At 37.9% G+C, this 20,852-nt stretch overlaps 2 protein-coding genes across 2 annotated transcripts in view; one reads left to right on the forward strand and one right to left on the reverse strand.

Annotated features, from left to right (window-relative positions):
* Positions 1 to 6,982, reverse strand: part of LOC134839634 (uncharacterized) — a 105,695-nt gene extending 98,713 nt beyond the window's left edge. Inside the window, exon 1 of the mRNA XM_063855249.1 lies at positions 6,953 to 6,982. The gene's annotated coding sequence lies outside the window, so the exon portion shown is untranslated. The remainder of the gene's footprint in view (positions 1 to 6,952) is intronic.
* On the forward strand, positions 657 to 18,738 carry LOC134839807 (N-acetylglucosamine-1-phosphotransferase subunits alpha/beta-like). The gene is made up of 18 exons (XM_063855430.1): positions 657 to 853; positions 949 to 1,049; positions 1,118 to 1,234; positions 2,259 to 2,617; positions 7,553 to 7,638; positions 7,709 to 7,848; positions 9,358 to 9,668; positions 9,829 to 10,077; positions 10,300 to 10,656; positions 11,145 to 11,409; positions 13,783 to 14,069; positions 14,208 to 14,370; positions 14,772 to 15,232; positions 15,307 to 15,383; positions 15,469 to 16,144; positions 18,240 to 18,352; positions 18,474 to 18,564; positions 18,682 to 18,738. Exons 1-18 carry the CDS (start codon positions 657 to 659, stop codon positions 18,736 to 18,738), a joined length of 4,107 nt encoding a protein of 1,368 aa, XP_063711500.1.
* The last annotated feature ends 2,114 nt before the right edge of the window (positions 18,739 to 20,852 follow it).

Below are 20,852 nucleotides of genomic sequence, written 5' to 3' on the forward strand. Positions count from 1 at the left end.
CACTCTGACTGGAGCGACGTTAGAAATGGAGATACTCAGCCAATGTGGAGAGAGTACTCTCAAAGACTTTAAACCGTCTCCCATGAATCACGGAAAGGGAAGCGTCTTAAGACAGCTAGTCCCAGTAGAATATAACAGACTGACAGGTCGGAAACTGTATACTGTATTGATTGATGAACCCGTCGGTGGATACATGGAGATATTAGAGTACAGAAATTCGGCCAGAGGACACTTGATGGCTCTGGAAGATAAAAGTGCCATGGAAGGTTATTTGGAGATGATGATGAAAGGCACGACCTTGAAGCAGAAGGCATACGGGACTCTGGTATCGTCTGAAATGCACGTGGAGACGATCGAGCAGTTGGTGAGCCTTCCGTGGAGAGCGGTAGTGTAACAATACTTCGAAGAAGAAATGAGAACCATTCCGAAGATACACGCACTGATAGAAATACCCTATGTGAGAACAGAGTTACAAATGAGGTTCGCTTGGTGCATGATTGGACTGACTCACGGCATGGACGCGTTGGAAGCAATGACTGAGCCAGCAGCGAGGGTACTCCCACGCTGGAACCCTGTCGGCCTTTATGGAAACGAACCGGAAGTTGCCGGAGAGCGGCTCTCCGAGCAGTTCTAAAGATTTTGAACAGAAACTCTTGATGGAATCACCGAGAAGAGGAGTAGAAGGCGCTGCCAGAGTACCTTTCTTGGGAACGTTGCCCGAAGAAGAGTGGGAGGTGCATCATAGAGACCATGAAAATAGGACGGGATGCCGAATGGAAGAGGTTTGGACAGTAGCTCAGAGCTATGGAACCCAGTCTATTTTGAAACTAGGTCTCAACCGACCACTAATGCGGTAAGTCCTTGACAAACTTGGAGAGACTAGTCGTGGAGGAAGAGGTGACTGCACCTTCAGTGCCAACAGAATGGAGTTTGGATTGGGATTCTCAGACGAGCTGCTGAGAACGAGTTTGATGGTGGTGTGGGAACTAATGAAACCATCATGATGTCCGAGTCCCAACACCGATTTGATATAACGAGCGACACAAGATGTAGAGGGAACTGAATTCGGACTGTAACTTGCGTGACGTGAACATCATCTATAATTTGATGACAACAGCCTCTAAGGGCAACGGAGAAGACAAGGTAGAGTTGCCTGGCTGGGAACCAGAGGACTGGGTCAAACCTGGTAGCTGTCTGGCAGAAGTCTGTGCCTTGGAAGGTCACATCTGTGGAGGTCTGGATTGCGTAAAGACCCTGGAGAAGCAACACAAGCAATTGATGGTATTGTTTGGGAACATTGTGATGAAGGCGAAAACCGAAACGGAACTGATTGCAGATTGCCATGGAGGAACGGAGGTGAATCTAGTGACTGCACTAGGATTCTACAGCATGTTTCATTCTTTAGAGTCACTATTGAATCTAGAACAAAAGCATGAGATGGTCGCGGCCATCAGTGTAGAAGTGTTCCCAGGAGTTTTGCAGACTGAGCAAAAGCACATAGGAAAGTGGAGGGAAGCGATCGAGGCGGAAATGAACATCCGCCACAGTTAAACTTATCGCTGACCGTCGGGAGCGCAATATTTGGTAGGATTGGCACTAGCTCTACTGTGCAAGAGCAGATACCCAGTGCATTTTGTAGCGGTGGATGTGAAAAGTACGAGACCGATAGTGGATTAAGGCTTTTCAGTGCCAAAATGCGTAAGACTAGCGAGAATCTCAGAAAAGTTTTACTAACGAGGATGTTCAAAAAATCTTACGAGTTGCTATGTAAAATGTTCTCAGCGGTTCCGGAGAAAACTAAAGAGGAATTAGAATCGATACTGGGAAAGGAGTTCATGGGATACGCCAGTGGGCACTTCAGTGATTTTGAAAGACAGAATCAGAAAGGATCAACAGTCACGGATTACAATGCAGTAGATGAGAATGATGAAGTCCACCGAGTGATGATGGAAGTGGAACCACTACGGGAAGCTTCAGGAAAACGTAATTGGAGGAGCATCATGTCAACACATGATGAGTTACCCTGCCATTGCTTGCTACAAACATGGTGGTACCCCGGTCGTAGTAATCTGGTGCTGATCTGGGACTGTGGAGAGCTGCTCTCCATGGGTTTACCAGACTCATCATAGCCCATAACGATAGTGATAGTGGGAGTTATGATGGCGATACGACGGCTGGAAGCTTAAGTAAATGAGATCAATAGACAGGAGGCGCCGACGAGAGAACAGTTACAGTAAATGGATTGTCTAAAAATTTAGATCTTTTCGAGACAATGTGCAAAATCTTGAACATTCCGATGAAAGTGAAAAAGATATGGACCAGAAGACGACTGATGCCATGGTTTAGAGCCAACATGACTGCATGGTTGTACGAGTATGCCAAAAAGCGTGTGTCGAAGCACAGCAGAGTGTACAGTGCGTATCAGCTGGACATTGGAGTAGGAGCTTTTAAGCAAGCTTTTGTAACTCATCGGAATGCAGTGACCACCGCCGTGAAGAGAACTTCTAGAACAAGTGAATGTGACGGAAGGGAAAAAAAAGAGATGTTGAAGGAAGACTTGGAGAGAAACGGGACGTTGCGCCTCCACAACAGCTTCTGCCGAAACAGAGAATCTAACGTTGACCCTCTACCTTGTTGAAAACAGAAAAAAGAAGAGCAGAAGTGTAGGAGAATTGCTTCCAACAGCGTCAGACTAAGTACTGACGTGTTGCAAGGCACAGAGACTGAAAGTGCGGAGTCAATGTCGCAGGAGGAGGAGATGGAACATTGACAAATGGCCGAAAAACAAGATGCAAAAAGAAAGAAAATAAGAAGAATTTAGAAGTTTTAGAACTTCTAAACAACAAATAAAGGAAGAATCAAAAAAGCGACAAAAAAAAAATGTTAAAACTCAGAATTGTTTTGTACGTGACAAAAAACTCAAAAGAGAAACAAAGCAACTAAGTTTTTTTTTCGTGCAGTTGAAACTGAAAAGAAAACATTTAGTTGAATTTTGAAGATTAAAGAACTTGCCGCATTGGCAAGTTTGCATTTTGATTTTAGTTAGTGGCTTTAGAGACAATTACAATTTTTTTTAGAGAGGCTTGAGTGGAGAATATAATAAAATATTCCAGCCTGCATGAATGTTTTTAATCAACTAGGTTAATTGATCACTTTGTGGTGACATGAAAGGCTTGGGTAATCTCTTGAAGAAGGAGATTTTTTCATTGTTCCTTCTAATCACCGAGTTCCTTTGTTTTAATATTCGGGACCAATAACAACTAAATTTCCGAAGGGAAGAAGCATAGGAGGATAATTTTAGTTTGTGTGTTGGCAGTACTGTCCTGCGTTCCTACACTTTTAAACATTGGAAGTCTAAAAAGATGTTTTATCTTAAGTATATCCTCAAAAGTGCAGATTAGTGAAAGAATTTGGAAGGCTATAATAGTGTGGTATGATGCCATTTATATTCTGCAGTGAGTTGATATGAGGTGGATAAAAGTGATTTCGTGCATTTTGTAAATTCTGTTCGATGACACTGTACCATTTTGATGAAGACTACGAGACTCAATGAGGAAATTGACCGGGCTGTCCGGGGAGTATGTGAAATTCGACCAGAATGTACGAAAATGCTTTTTAGTATTCGAATTTTTATCAACCAGAAAAGAACATCTGACCTGGAAAATTAATGGTTTTAATGGAATAGCATCGTTACTTGAACGATTAGACAAACCGTGAATGTCAGAATATTCTGGCATTTTAAATTTTTGAAATTTCGAATTGTGACGTCACATTTCTGAGAAATGCTGAAACGGCCATTTTGGAGAAAAACCAGAAGAAAATCAGAACAACAAGAGTTGCAGTGGAAACAACTACGAAGAAATAACGACAGATAGAATTGGAAATTGTCAGAAACCGCTCCGAGTTGTAATGATTGTGCCGCTACAATCGTTACAGAGCAATTTGCACGAACCAGGAAGGGTGTCGGGTCGACGTGTCCAGCCTTTCCAAAAGAAATAAGGACGTTATTTCCCCGGATTCTAGAATCCGGAGGGGTCTTGGGCCCAAAACTCAAACTGTTTTATATAAATTTTTAGCTTCCTGGTCAAGTCCTAAATTGAATTTAATTAACATCCGGATTCATTTTCAGATAATGAGAAGCTAATGAGGAGTTGAGGGAAAGGGTTGATCCATCTTCGATGGAGATGATGATTTTTATCTACTGAACAAAAACAATAGTAATATAATAAATGGTAGTAGCGCTGTTTTTAGGAGGGACCTCTTGGTCTGGGGATAATGTGACCCAGCCATGAGCTCACTATTTTTTTTTACTTAATTAGGTTAATTTGAGTGTTTTGAAAGAAGCCAGAAGCAGAAACGTTTTTGTCGACCCGATGTTAGAAAGACCACCAAAAGAACTGGCTTTGGCAGAGACGGTGAAAAGCATGTAGCGCTGTGTTTAGACGCTAGCCAGTCGCTTTAAAATCTTGCTTTATTTTCCGTCGATATGTACATCCGGGCGAATGTTACATTATTTCTTCTTTTGTAGACGGTTCTGATTAGTCTTTCTTCAAGGATCAAAGACGGGTAAAATTGCCTCGAATCTCGCAAAATTCTGTTGTTCTTTCTCGTTCTTGTGGATAATTATTTTTTTACTGGGATAATGAGGATGTCCAATGTTCTCAATCGTTTGAGTATGTCTGTGGTGTTGGTTCGTTTTGCGTATACTATTGCTGCGATCTGTAACAGTCGTCTACTTAAGTCACATATGAGGCTAAAGAAAAATAGGCCCTATAACCATTGGTCTAAGAGTCAGGGACACTATCTCTTGTGTTTTTCTACCTCAAACGGTCGGAGACAATACGGTTCACTTGCGACATGAGACTAAAACCTTTGTTACCGCTTAGAGGCCACTACCAGAATACCCCCCACTTTAGAAAATAAAAACGCCCCCATAATTAGGTCTCAAAATACCCAAAACACGCGAACGCCGTTAAAAACAGGGTCGGAACAATCCGTATCGTTACTTTTGATTAGATATTGGATGTGACATTCGACCAGAATGTGAAAAATGCAATCTCTGCAGAATTCGAATTTTTAGCAGCGAGCCTTCCGGATTGGTGATTATTAAGAATTAAGAACGTTATTGGAACGATTGGCCAAACGGTGAGGGCTGGAATATTCTGGTATTTTAAAATCTCAAAAATTCGAAATATGACGTCATATTTCTGAGAAACGTCAGAAAAGGCCATTTTGGCTAAAACGAGAAAAAAAAACAGAACAACATTAGCTGCGCTAACAACAACAACGAAATTGAGATCGGAAAACGACAACGAGTTACAGATTAACAGAAGAACACTCCGAGTTGCAACTATTGTGCTGCTACAATAGTTGCAAGGCCGTTGCGAACAACGGTGAAGGGTGAGAGACGGCCTTCCGGATTAAGAGAAAATCAGGATTAGCGAGCTTGATCCAGCGGATTCATCAATCCGGAAGGGTAAAGGAACTGAAACTTTTATCCTGTTGCATAAATTTTTAGCTTCCTGTCATGTCCTGACTTGAATTTAATTAATATCTAGATTCATTTTGATAAGGATGACAAGCTAGGAGTTGGGGGAAAGGGTTGATCCATCTTCGATGGAGATGATGATTTTTATCTACTGAACAAAAACAATAGTAATATAATAAGTAGTAGCCCTGTTTTTAGGAGTGACCTCGTGGTCTGGGGATACTGAGACCCAGCCATGAGCTCACTATTTCTGCATGTAATCTAGTTAATTTGAGTGTTTTGACCGAAGCCGAAGGCAGTAACGTTTTTGTCGACCCGATGTTAGAAAAGACCACCGAAAAGTACTGGCTTGGTAGAGACGGTGAAAAGCATGCAAAGCTCTGTTTAGACGCTAGCCAGTCGTCTTAAGACTTAGTTTTGTTTTCCGTCGATATGTATCTTCCGGGCGAATGTTACAGGAACTTTGATCCATTTCAGATGGATCAACCTAAAACTCGCCTTATCTCAACATAACAACATAAAATACACTCGAGAAATTTAAATTGGGTTTTCACATACCGGCACACTGTAGAATTTGGGTAACTAAATCAATAAGTAACTCCAGAATGACAAAGGAATTACGGTTTGACTCGAAGAGTTTTAAATTAACAAGTCCCAGCTTGAGAATTGAGTTTTAACTTGAGACATAAGTTTTTGTCGCTGGACCATTAGGAGACCTCGGTTGTCTACCTTTCCATTGAAGGTTCATTAAGGTCCACTTCTAATTCGCTTCTTTGTTGTTCGTGATCACTCAGCCTTCTGTTACGAACAAGACATCTCTATTCTGGTATATTTTTATGTCTGGAAAATGCGAATAGCAGTTTCCCGCTGCTTTTTCCGACCACTTTTCCGCGATTGTCAATCGGTTCCTCTGATTTTATTATTTTCTCATTTTCAGTTGGCGCGAGAAACTTGAGCATGACATGTCCAATTCGAATTTTGAAAAATTTCATTCCACCCCAAAATTACGTTTCTCGTGTTGCTCAAGATCAAACTTCCAAATATGACCGACTGGCACAATCCGGTGACGCAGTCCGTGGAGAGTCGAAAGCAGTAGTTGTACTGAACAAGGTTTCCAACTGTTGCTGTGGTGGGGGGCCACAGTATTGTTGATCAAGTCGTGCCACAGAATAAGTTTGTCTTCGTTCTTCTGGATCGACTGGTAGTTCTTTTTTTTTGTGGCAGGGTTGATGCTAAATCCTCCTACTGATGTCTGGATGGGGAATATTTTTCGTTGGAAATTTCTTGGGGATGCGTCGATGGCCGCACGAAAAGAGCTTGCGCCAACAAAGTGCACCATAAATCTTCACCTGCAACACCTAGAGCAGCAGTACTTTGCTATTTTTCCGTTCAATAATTTGGTTTTAGATTTAGCTCTAGGGCATATATCTGAAAATACACAGTTTGTATACGGGGAAAGGAAATCTATTTAATAAGTTTATCACAACAATTAGGCTAAAAGTGAGTTGTTTTCGATGTTTGCGCCCACAATTCTATCAAAAAATTTTGCGTTTTTTATTATGTAATTACAGTTGTTTAGTTTTGATTGGTCAAAAAGTTCCAGAGCATTTTTAGACATGTTTCTCATTTTTTCACATCTTTGATCGTTTTGTAAATATAAAAAAAATTAATTCTGATGATTCACAAAATGTGCGAAAACGTTTGAATTAACATTTTAAAATTCTTATATGACATTACAAAGTATTCACTGAACTTCACCGTAAGGAAGTTTAAATCGCAATTCGTCCGTGTACCATTTGTCATACCTCAATTTGCGTTTCGATTTTACTGCAGTATAGCGTAGCTCTCAAAATTGTTGACTAATTGTTTTCAGGATAGCTATGAGATTAAAGCTAGTTGCGTTTCTGTGGAACGCCCTAATAATTATTGTAACTGTAATTTTCATCCATCTTTTGGAGGTAGGATTTGATTTGCTTGATAAATTTTTTGATCTTACAAAGCCAATTACAATTTATGCAAATAATTGTATTTTTTGAAAATAGCGAGTCTAATTTGTTATTTTAGAATCTTTATACCTACTCGCAGTATAACTACGATTCGTTCTTCTCTGTGTACAGTGACAACATTGGAAAAAGGAGCCAGTTTGAAGAGTAATTTTTGTTTGTCTCGTTCTTCTGACGTATTAGATATAGCAATCTCGTTACATGATAATGGATTTAGGTTATCACCTATACTGCCTATTGACGTTGTCTACACTTGGGTCAATGGATCTGATACAGAATTAATGCTTCAATTACGTGAAGCCAAACAAGATCTAATCAAAAAAGGGTTAATAGCCGAAATGAATATATCAGGAGAAGGTAACTAAATGTTTCTTTGTACCCGATTAGCTTTACGGAAATCGTTACAGTTGCCTTTGAAAAAGTTCCAGATTTAGTTTCGAAAAAAAATATGTTAGCCAAAAAATACTTGGTAATTACGGTATTAATGGTTGCAAATTATCTGGTGGTCTTAACATTTTTCTACTGCGATGCACCTGTTCCTAAAAACTGGTCAGATACGGCTTGAACTTGCTATCTGAAGCTCTGATTTCTGTATGTAAACAAATTTCTGTAAATTTTGGAAAGGGCCTAATTTTGAACATCACCTTGATTCGGTTGCACGGACACATTCTAAACTGGTTCTGTTGGAGGGCTACAACAATTACAACCAAAATAAAAACTTAGAACGGAAAAATTTTGTTGGTCTTGTTAATCTGGATGGATTCTGTGACATTGATATATTGAAAATTTAATTGAAAGTGAAGATTTCCATCTTTGGAAAATGAGTGTTTTCAAAAAACTTTTTTTCGGTTAAATCTCTGCTGCGAAGCTTTTATCTACGTATTTCGCGGTAAGATTTTCGATGGCTTCGGGATCGGACGAAAGATTGATTATAAAAGGTCGCTCACTTTCCTGTGTACCTCTATTTCCCTAGTTTTTTTTTACTTTAGATAGCCTTCTACAGCCTTCGAGAAAATCTGCGGTGAATGTTTGACCCATGTTTTTGTATTTTGTTCATTATCTCGAAAACACCTAGCACAATCTGAAATTTTTGGTTCAATTGGAAGAACGAATTGCGAAAAGCCCTCTGCATGAGCGGCTACCCAATTTTTTGAACACAAAAAGTTGTGGCCCTCGGAAGTTTTTGGCCATTTTGAAACTTTTGACCCTGCAAAAGTCCAATTTTAAACAAAAAGTAATGGCCCTCGGAAAAATCAAATTTTTGCTTTTTTGACCGCTTTTTAAACTTTTTGACATTTCTAAGAAACCATAATCTTAAATCTGCGATTGAAGGCTTAATTGAGTGAAGAGGTTGTGGTAATCTTCCTGGTGTAAGAGAATACGCCCTATTTTTTTTTCAAAAAAGTTGTCCTTTTTTAATTTATGATCGTTTTTTGGGAATTTTTTCGACTTTTTTTTCGAAAACTACTAAGCCAAATCTGATATCAAGGGCTACAATCGAAATAACGGGTTGTGAGAAACCTCATCAGAAAAGCGGCCACTCCTTAAAAAGTTTTGGCCCTCTTAAAAGTCATTTTTGTAAAAGTTTGTTTTTACTCGAAAATTTCCCTACCAATTTTTAGTTCAAGTGTTTAATCGAAAAACTCGGTTGCGGGAATCCTCTCTGCAGTAAGCGGCAGCGACCTGGTTTTTGTAGAAAAAATGATCGTGGTTTTCGGGAAAAGCAAATTGGAATTCCATTTTTAGGAAACTGTCTTTTCACTAAAACTACCCTGCCAATTATCAGATTAATGGTCTAATCGAAATAACATGTTGTGGGCTATTTCACCGCATACGCCGTTATTTCGATTAATTTTTTTTTTTTAGGTCATATATACTCAAAGCATCGGAACCCTCAGACTAACGAAACATCCCTGAAGTGTCTGCTGAAAGATTGTGTGCCATCCAAATTCATCGTATTCGAAACAAACGAGAAACATTTGAAAGTGAACAAGGAAGTAGTGATCAATGCTTTCCCAGACGCTTCGACTGCTCTCCGTTTTATTACAATCGAAGAAGAGTTCGCCGATTTCAACAAAACCAACTTCATCATTGCGGAAATAATTCACGACTCAAGTCGAGAGAGGATTTTAAGGAACCCCCGACAAAACAATATCATCGCGCAACAGGCATATTTGGTAAGTAAATTCACAGATACCTCGTCTGATTGTTAGGTTTAAACCAAGAACTAAACTTCAGTTTTAGTAATCGTCTAAAGGTTAATTTTAACTCCTGGTACGTTTCTGTCCCTATGCGGATACTGGTCTTCTTGTTCAAGCAATTGGTGTGTATTTTCAGACGACAACAACTATGATAGAAGAAGCTCTTCCATGGTCCGAAGCGATTGTTTTCAGCAATTTGCAGCCAAACATGGAACAGGAGCACCAACTGTCCCACACACTTCCCACAGACGCATCCAAAGGGCTAGTCAAGGTCGAAGTTAACAAAGATCACAAGATCGCACTGATGCAGTTCTTGCAGCGTGACTTTGCAGTTGACTCGCTGAATTACTACTATCAAAATCCAGCTGTTTTGGGCCAAGTGCAAGTTGGTCCGTGTTCTCTGCTGTGGGATCTAGAAAACGTACGAAATTTTTTTAATGGAATTGATTTTCGTGATTTTCATCAGACGTCCCATTGTTTTCTTAGGCCTTGTGTGGTCTGAGTTAGAATTGTTGAAAGTGAAAATAAACATAAGATTCAGTGGGAAAGAACACGATTTTCTTATAGCGTATAAATGTTACTCTTACAAAATAAATCGACATTTTAGGTGATAACAGACCCTGAATGGCTCTCGCCGAGTCGATTTGCCGACAACGAGGAGCTGCGATATTCTCTTAGATCGGTAGAGAAATTCGCTCCTTGGGTGCGACATATTTTCATTGTGACAAATGGCCAGGTGCCTGCTTGGCTCAACTTGGAATCGTCCAGACTAACTATTGTGACTCATGCTCAAATCTTTCCGCCTGGCGAAGGGTATCTGCCGACTTTTTCATCTCCAGCTATTGAAAGTCAGCTGCACAAGATTCCAGGTCTGGCCAAACATTTTCTCTACTTCAATGACGATGTGATGCTAGGGAAGCCAGTGTTCCCTCAAGATTTCTTCACGCATCAATCTGGATATAAAGTAAGCAAACATCAGCAGCTAAGACGGAATCACTGGTTGATTGATTTCCATGATAAAACCAGTTAATTAAATATCGAGGAAAAAAGAGTAAGAAAAATTTCTGGTCGTCACCGTAATTAATAATCAAACTTTAAATAAAGCTCATTTTTTATCAGCAATTCACAGAGAAGAGGAGACGAACCCAAAACTTTTTTTTGAAATTTGGTCACCCTGGCAAACACAGTCATAGTCACTATTTTTCTCTCATAAAAGTGGTCACCCTGCCCAAAAGAGTTTGGGATCCAAGTACTACAATTTAAATATCATTCATTAGATTTAAAGGGCTAATATAAATAATAAGTGAGTGAACAGTTTTTGCATACGTATTTCTTTGAACCTCAAATATGTCATTCAAGATTGATTGGTATCATAAAGTTTTCGTTTAAAAACACTTTATTTTAGAGAGTTTTTGTTAAATTTCTTTTAAGTTTTTACTGTTTGTTCTGTAGATCTACAGTGGATGGCCTGTCCCTCCCTGTAAGGACGAGTGTCCCAATGCGTGGATTCACGACGGGTATTGCGACGCAGCCTGCAACAACGCCCAATGTGAGTTCGACGGCGGTGACTGTCGAGACCAGAACGCAAACAACATCGGAGGCAATCGAGACGGGCAGTCAGAAATCGGCAGTGATGACAGCTCGGGCAGTTCAGACGAGAGCTGTGCTGTAGGCTGTACAGATTCGTGGCTTGGCGATAAGTACTGTGACTCTGCATGTAATAAGAGACCTTGTGGTTACGATGCCGGAGATTGTGGATTGGCTTCGTTGAAAAAGTTAACACATTATAGAGTCACAGCGTCAGCTGGAGATTCAGTCGAGTTCATACATTCTTTGTGTAAGAATTCGTTATCGATTTTTTCAACAATGGATCGCATAAATAGTGGAGAAAAGGCTTTTTGAAAACGGCTATTTGTAGTGCCTAAACATGGTAATTTTTCCTCTGTATATCGAGACCTTTGAATGAAAATTTTGTTTGTAGATTTCAAAAACAAAATAATTGTCAATAGATACTGAGTGAGAAATCGTTTTTAAGTCCTTAGAGATGTAATTCGAGCTGCTACTTAAAACTCAAAGAAGTTCTCTGGTTAAAAAAACTGTCTGAAAAAAAAAATCAAACCAGTCGCTTTTCAGACCAGTTTAATGCCCTGGCGATAGCAAGGGTATTGCCATTGGGTACTAGTCTTTTTCCCCGTAAACAACTTTGTCCACAGGACTCATTGAACTGGTGGTAACATGGTTCATTATGAATTCAAAATTTGTAGTGCCGCTAGCACGCTTAGCCTGGTGGTTACGAATACGTCTGGGACGTCAAAGGTACTGGGTTCGAATCTGACCAGGAACAGTTTTTTTTTCACACGGTAATTATTCCGGTTCAAAAAAAAAATTCGGACTATTATTTGTCTGCCTAGTTGCCACATCTAAGAATCGTTTATTTTAGCTGTAAACAATTTTAACTGCAGTTGTTTTTAGCATTTTACAAATCCAGTTGAATCGAAATAAGCTTTTCATATTAGTTATAATTTAACCAGCTCGATTTGTTAATATTTGATTTTTTTGCTCAATAATTTTTGGGCTTAATTAATATCGGCTTAGTGGCCTCTTATTGCGTCGTTACATCCGAAAAAGTTTTTGTGCGCATGTGTGTGCTCTGATGGGAAACGTGACTCGACTGGTGTTTCTGCTTTGTTACCGCTTGGTAATTATAAATTCAAGTCCAATCAACCAACCATCCGGCGCATTTTATTTTACCATAGCTGCTTTTTCCGTTCTGTCGCATTTTTAACGCTTGCCTGAGCGTCATCAAATCGAGATTAATTTGTTCAACAATTTCACTAGAATCAGATGGTCAACTTACCTCTTTTATTCGAGATTTGTTAATGTTTACACTAGGGAGCAGCCTTCTTTACGAATCTTCTTTTTTCTAACCTAACTCGCAAATAAAAGTGTTCAATAAAAGTGTTCACTTAATTGAAAGTTTCGCCATAGCATTGGAAATTGCAAACCATCTATACTCAGCAGATTTATGTGCCTACTCAGCGTCTGTGGTTAGAGTTTGAGAAACGTAATCTCTAGGTCGCAGGTTTGAATCTCAGACATGGCCAATTTTGTTTTTTTACTACGAGGCTTATTTCGAGTTTTTCTTATTGTCCTTCATAGAGCTGCTTTGTCGTGTTCTCGCTAGTGTTTGCGAAGCAAAGCTTCTTTTCTGTATTTAATGTTTGTAACTTTAACTACTATGATTTATTCTATTAAGAGTTGATGAACGTATTTCAGACTTATATAGGTCTCGATCATTTTTTCAGGCTCAAGTTTACCTTTTCGCGGTTTGATTTTTTAAGTTCATGTGAGTTTCTTTGTTAAAAGGAGGGTTAATTCCACTATCGATCAGCAAAATTGTAAAAGTCACATGATCGACTTCTAATTTCGAAAGTGGAATTTAAATATCGATTTTTCCAGCGGAATAAAAATTTTACCTATTGATCCAGTTTTCTCAAATTGGGTTAAATTTATCAAAAATGTTTTAATTATTGTTCTGAAAATTCACAGAGCTGTAAGGCATCTATTTTTTTTCAGTATTTTGTTGTTTCGGATTCAGATTATAACGGTTTCGGATTCGGATTATAATATATCGTCGGTTTCGGATTATAATATATCGGCTTAGTTGACTCATATGGTGTCGTTTGATTTTAAAAAAATTGAAAATGTTCCAATTTTGCCCTGCTATGTTTGTCATGACTTGCCCTGCTATGTTTATGTTGAATCGCAAGTGATACGAATTTCAGCTCCTATATTTTACGCTCCTTTTTTCTGCTGACTGGAGTTTAATTTTTAAATTTTTGTTCAGCGGAATAAAAAAATACCTATTGGTATTCAGTTTTCTCAAATAGAGTTAGCTTAACCTGGAAATTTTCAACATAAAAAATTTTAGATACTCAGAGGAATTCAAAAAGCTTGCTAAAAACAATTTTAATAGTAAAAATTTGAACAAAAAATCATGAACAAATATAAAATTCAAAAACCTATTATCTAAACCTTCTGTGCAACAGATATAGCTGATTCTTGTCAAAATCTGACAACATGATTTTAGCGGAGAAGAGTTTCGTGTTAAATCTGACCAGTTACTCAGCGGCCAACAGAATAAATGCGAGTGATGTAACTTTCCAGAAGAGCAGATACGTGAGAACGGTTAAAATGTTCGCTTCAAAGAATCTAATTGAGGTCATCTTAAAACACACCGCCAATCCCATGGATGGTCCCTTTGCATGGCCTATGCAGGTGAAATTTGGAGATTCAAAAGATGAAGTCAGGCCATCTATAACAGCAAACTTCACTTTCAAGCCTGCTTTAAAAGGAAGATTGGCCACAATATACTTGGTTAGTTCTTCGCAACTTTAAAGTAAGGCAAAGAGAAATTATAACACCAGGCATTTCATATTTATATTTTGCAAGTGACTTTTTTCTTGATCATAGTGGGGCAATTATTCAACTACGCAATGTGTTTTTTAATTTCAGAATAAGTCTGCTGAAGTGGGCATATTGAAGGTTGAACACAGACAACCAACCATCCTCGCAAACATACCATTGGTTCCCTCTACTCACTTGGTGAAGAATATCACGAAGCCAGTAGTCAGTGCAATAGAGAAGGCTCATGTCTTGCCAAAAAATGTTACTACGAGTGAGTTTTTTTTATTGGTCTCATGGTAAATCTCATGGTAAGTTACCCTAAATTTTATAGTTTTTACAATGAATTGTTGCAAAGTATCAAGTATTGCTTATTACACGAGGAAACGCGTGTTATATTACAAGTTAATTTTTTACCAACCTAAGTCGGAGATTTTTGTGTTCAATTTGTATGTTCAGTGTTGTATCAGTATATGGATATAATCCACTGCTAAATTACAATCGACGTTCTTGACATTTTGTAATTTATGACCGATAGAGTTTTTGCATCAATGATTTTAGAGTTTTGAGGCATATGTGAAATACGTTTTTGTTGATTAGTAGTCCTCTTAGTGTGAGTGAATATTTCGGCGATTAACTATTACAGCCCTACTTAATCGTATAATCATTTTTCAGTGCTGAACAAGGTGTTGGAGTTCTATGCGAACAAAACTATGACTCACTCCGTGTTCGAGCAAGTTATATTCGACATCATTCTTCCTTATCAGGAAACACTGGAAAACTTTCTCCATTCGGGCGAGCATCTAAAGGATCGCTCTGAGAAGAATGTGGCGCTACAACTAGCGGGAGCTCAGAGAATAGCCGTCGATGTAGATAAGAAACCAGAAAATATCCAACCGAAGTTGAATAATCTACAAGTTGAACAAATTCCAAATCAACATGCACGGAATGATGAAGTTGACCAAATGCATATGAATATACCCAATTTACAACAGCAGCCAATAGCGGCTGAAGAGCCTAGAGTGGGAGATAATCTGGGTGCAAAGGTAAACGATGCTGAGCAAAACTTGGAACAGTACGTTGGACGTAAGCTCTTAGGAGTTGAAGTTGCACCTGGTCAAATTAACATTACTTCGGTGAGAATTTTTGCGACATATATCAAATAGAGCTTATAGAACCTTTGGTGCCTAATTTTTTTTTGATGTTTTAGGGCAATTCGTCCGTTTCGAAAAAGAAAAGGGAGCTGACAAAAGACACGTTCAAAGAATCACTCAGATTTGTTAACAAGTTAGTTCACTATTTAACTAAATTTTAACAAAATCAAAAAAGTAAGCTATACCGTCGTGACCTTGACCTGAATATTTTTGAACAGATTGTATGACAAAGAATTTGGAAGCTCTGGTCAGCGAATGGTAATAGCACACATGCCTCATTTCATAAACAAAGAAATCATGACAGAATTACAGACTCGGCTCCCAGCTGAATTCGAAAGAACTGCCAAAAACAAAGTGCGCATGGGAAACGACATGCAATTTGCCTTCTCATACTTCCAATATATAATCAGCGTCAAAAAGAGCAGCGACTTCTTGGATGTGTTTGAGTTCTTTGACTCAGATAAATCAGGGGTGCTCTCGGATCGCGAGTTGCGGGTCCTGGCGACGTATATCTACCCGACTCCCATATCCTTGGAAACAATGAACGAGTTCGAGAACAATCTGAGAGAGTGCGCCAATTCGAGGGCACAGTCGGGAGTTATTGAGGACCCTCCTAGGAACCCGGAAACATACTACTCTCAGAACATGCCGCAAATTACAGCACTTCTTTTGTTCAATTGTAGAATTATGCTGGACAAAATAACAAGTCACTTCAGCGCAGATATGAAATACAAACACGAAATAGTTCCTGAAGTCGATAATCACGTGATGTTTAAAATGTTGCCGACAAATCTGAGTTCGTTGATAACCATGTTGGATGAAGTTAGACACAACAGGAAGAAGTTCATTTGTTTGAATGACAATTTCGACCATCAGCAACAAGATGCGCCCATGGTGAGAATTAGATAAATTGCGTACCAAATAAATTCAAGTCATGCGAATGAATTAGATATGTTTCAACGAGCATTTGCAGTAAAAATTAAATTGATAACCTAAGATGGTTTCTTCGGCAGTTTCACTATTTAGTTTATATTATTAAATCAATTTTTTATTGTTCCGACCATTGAAAATGAAGAGGAACTTTGTATTTCGGTGTCGAGAAAAACGGGTGTGAAATTTTTGATTTTTCGTTTTCGAGCGAATAAAGCGAGCGAGCAGTGTTATGGCTTAAAAGCTTATAATAGCTTAACTTGGGTAACATTATTTTACTTTTTCGAATTTTTTTGTTTTTGTTTTTCTTTTTGCTTACTTAAATATGGCTGTCTAGTATACCTAATTCCCAGTTTTTTGTATCCCAGTTTCTTGTACCTGGTATACTTGATCCACCACGCCAAAAAAAACAATTTGAAAAAACTTTGTTGCATTTTATAAGACTATGGTCGGAACTTTCTGGGCTACTTGCACAGTAACCGGCTATCCTTGTCCTTCTTTTTGTTTTTGTTTTCCACCCAAAATCAGGTATCACAAATATTCATCGGAATGGGTCGAGTGAAATATCATATAAAAGCCCTTTCAGTCGTGACTGCACGACATTAAATCTTTTTCAAAAAAGTGTCCCAGTGTCGAAAAAAAAACTAGTTTGGAAATTTTAATTATTGGTCTAATTTCAAGCTAATAAGGTCAGGCTGAGCATGCCTACTAAAGCCTTTTACCCAGGCAAAGCTTGTGTTACAGCATGAACTCTCTTTTTTCGAGCCTAAGTCGCAAATATTGTTGCGACGCAAACTTTGTTGCAAAAAAAATGTGTTCATTTTGATCAATAACCAGCTATTAAGTACAGCCAATGCTAAGGATTTTAACACAGACTATTATATTACAAGTACTACTTTAACTTCAAGGTATCATGAATCTGTAGCGTAGAGGTAGGGAAGGAGACCGGCAACAAAATAAGAGGGTTCGAACCTGAGAAATGTCGGATGTTTTAATGAACTTTTTCGTATACAAGTTAAAATTCGTCCGCTCTATAAATTGAGACATGTTAGTTGGTAAGTTTCTTGTGTTTTCAAATTGATTAGTACTGCTAATGCGTCATAATTGGCTGGCGTAATTTTGGGAATCAAACACTTGAAAATCAAACACTTGTCTAATTTGCCTATATTACTATGACTGTCTAATATGCCTTAATTATATTTTTTACATCAGATCCTTTTATCACACCAAGCGGAAAAAACTACACTAATTTGGAAAAAGAAATTTTCCAAACCACAATTTTCTAAAGACTATGGTTGGAACATTCTCTGCTACTTGGACAGTAACCGGTTATCTTTGTTTTTCTGTTTTTGTTTTCCACGCAAAATCAGGTACGACAAATGATCTTTGGAATAGGTCAACTAATATATCACATTGCAGCGCTTTCAGTTATGATTCGAACGACATAAAAAAAATTTCAAAAAGTTGTCCCAGTGTCAAAAAAACTGGTTGGACATTTTTGAGATTTTTTTCTAATTCTGAGCGAGAGTAACGCGATCGAGTAACGCTCGTTATATTGAAGTTAACTGTCTTTTTTTAGATTTCTCGGATATAAAACTTGAATTTACTATAAAGAAAACCAGTTGGATGTTTCATTTTGCGCTTTTTTGGCAAAAAAAGTTTCTAAGAAAAATTAAAACTTAAAAAAAGTTAGAAAAAAAATCATTAATGTTTGGAAGACGAATGCGTTGATCATGCTGAATTCACTTATTGTATACGCGATCGTATAGTTCTCCTATCACACCTTCCACTAAAAACGACACTAACTTGATGGAAAGTAAAAAGAAACTTTTTCCATTTTTTATACGAATTTGGTCGGAACATTGTGCTTCTTGCGCAGCAACCGGGTATCCTTGTTACTATTTTGTACTTTGAATTGTTTAAGGCTATGGACCCTCTGCTAGTAAGGATAAAATACGTGTCTGGCTTTCTGCTCAAACTCTGTTATTCTTTATCTGTTGTAAACTGTAATGATCTTATCTGCTTTTTCTGTAAGTGAAGGTTTGATCATTATTTTTAGGTCAGGGCGGTGATCCAGGACTTCTACGAGGGTATATACCCAATCCAGTCTCAGTTTGAGCTTCCGAGGGAGTACAGGAATCGTTTTTTGCACCTGGACGAGTTGGATGAGTGGTAAGTGCGAAGCACACTTTCCCAACGGTGGATTTTTTTGACCATGATTCCCAACAGTAGACTGATGATATGTCAATTATTGTAGTAGTCCTTGTCTGCATTTGACTCGTTGTCATTTTAGGCAATCTTTCCGATGGAAGCTCAAATTGTGGTCTCATGTTTTACTCGGAGTCCTCGTGGTCATCTCGATTGGATCCTTCATTCAGGAAAAGGTAAGTTAATGGCCAACTGTTAAACAAACAGACACTAAATCAGATATTTTTGCGTGATTGTCATCGCATACTCTAAACAATGTCGAATTATGTTGAAAGAGATTGTTTCTGTTCTAGATGGCCGCAATGTATGCGAAGGTGGCTCCTAAAAGACATGACGTGCTTCCCAAATGAAGATTCAGCTCAAGCACACCAAGTCTTTTTTATGTGTCAACATACTATTTTATATAGCACAGTTGCTGCTAAGCTGTGTGAATGATGACTTACTCTGTGCGAAATCAAAACTTGTTTTATTCCGATTTTACCTCGGACCTTCACTTTGTACGCAATGGGTGCTCCTATATTTCTACTTTTTTGTTTAATTTAGCGGTCTAAATGACATAGCGAACCACTCATTTTTCTTTCTCCTTTTTTTGAGGAAAAAAACGTTAAAACTCACTGGCGATTTTGCTGTAAAAAAGATGCTTTGATTTAGATAATAAGACAATGATAGCCGGTTGCTGTGCAAGAAGCACAGACTGTTCCGATCACAATAATTGAAGTAAAAAAATCCAAAATTTCACAATTTTTTTCTTCATGTTTTTTTTCGGTCAAGAGCGGTTGAGTTAGGTTAAAAAATGAAATTTAGTAATTTAAATAGTGTGTAAATTGCAGCAGAATTAATTGAAAGTTCTCGACACAGACAACTGTTATGATTTTTTTTTGGAATTCAAATTACAACCATTAGGTCTTATACCACACAAGTCTTTCTACAAACTTTCCTCGAGATACTTAAAATCTGGAGGAAAAAGCATACCCTACGCCATAGTTTCTTCCCATTTTTTATAGTGGTCGGAACAAATAATTTTTTTCTTCCTTTCGTTGTACTCTGCATATCAAGGGCGGGCTTTGATGAAAAGCCGTTAATATATATAATTAGTTTTAAATTGATAATTTGTTCTATCTGTAAAATAATGCTAAGTGCCCAAACAGTTTCATTATATTGTGATGTAAAGCGTGTATATAAAACACTTGTTTGATGTAATTTTCACGTGCAATTGATTGGTTGTGTCTGATAAGGACCATTTGCTAATGCATTTAGCACAAATTGAACGTTCTTGGGATTATACTTGTTGAATTTTTCTTATTTGAGAATAGGTTTGGTAGGTGGAGACCAGCCTTCACATATAATTGAGTTTTTATGGACTGACTGAGCCTTGAGCTATAGGATGCTATATGTTGAGTTTTTTTCTGCTGGCTTGAGATTTTTGCCTATATTTTGTTTATTCGAAAAAGATCTGACTAAAAACTTAGCTTTTTACTCGAATTCAAATTAAACTTAACGTGAAAATTCTAATAGCATTCTGATAGAATACTTTACTGTCATGTATAATTGTACATACTTGCTTCTGATCAGAAACTTCAACAAAATTTAAGTTGCCTAGCTAGCTTCCTATTTGGAGATAGATTGCGAAATCATTGTCGAGTTTTCGAAAATGCTCCCTGCAAAATTTCCTAGATCTGATTGTGTTTTTGTTAACTCACTGTTTGTGTGGTGTTGTGTATGCGTATATCTATCATATCATTTTGTATCTCAAATTTCCAGACGATCTATTCTGAGATCCTGTTAATTATGTTGAAGCCTAAAGGTATTAATTTTGAAGAAAATGACGAATATTTGTCCTAGGTACGTTTTTTTCTGATAAATTTCGACCATATTTATAATAGTCTTAGACAGAAAGCTTTAACCAGCTGAATGATAAAAACCCCTTTTTTTGAGCTCTAAATTTGAAGACCATTGCACCTGTTCTAATTCTGCAATGTTATGGGTGATTCAAAACTGCCATTTTGGGATAATTATTGCGTGCTATGTTACCATTTTTCTATTTGAGCATACCGTAGGCGGACCAGTCGAAATCGCGAAAAATGAGAAAAACTAATTATCCACATCTTGCTTAATTGGGCTTTAACTTCATATTTTTGTAATTGAGTTTCACTTTTTATACACTATATAAATAGCACTCGTAGTTTCAGTGCAGACAGTGCATGAAATTTTTGTCCAAAAGGTTGTCCAAAAAGGTCGATTTTTAGCTTAAAACCTTCGTTTTAAGTTTAGTCAGCTTATTTCCCCATTTGCTTCTTTAAGCTTGTTTTATTTTTGATATTGATAAGACTCTTGCACCAGTTTTGTGATTGCTCATCAACCTCATAAGGTCCTTTTTGCAAGCTTGAATAAATTTAAACCTGGAAAAACTGTTTTTTTTTTCGTTTTTCTAGTTTTTCTTCAAGGGCAATATTATTCGAAGCCC

Source organism: Symsagittifera roscoffensis, chromosome 2 (genome assembly GCF_963678635.1).
Source record: "Symsagittifera roscoffensis chromosome 2, txSymRosc1.1, whole genome shotgun sequence".
NCBI lineage: Eukaryota > Metazoa > Xenacoelomorpha > Acoela > Convolutidae > Symsagittifera > Symsagittifera roscoffensis.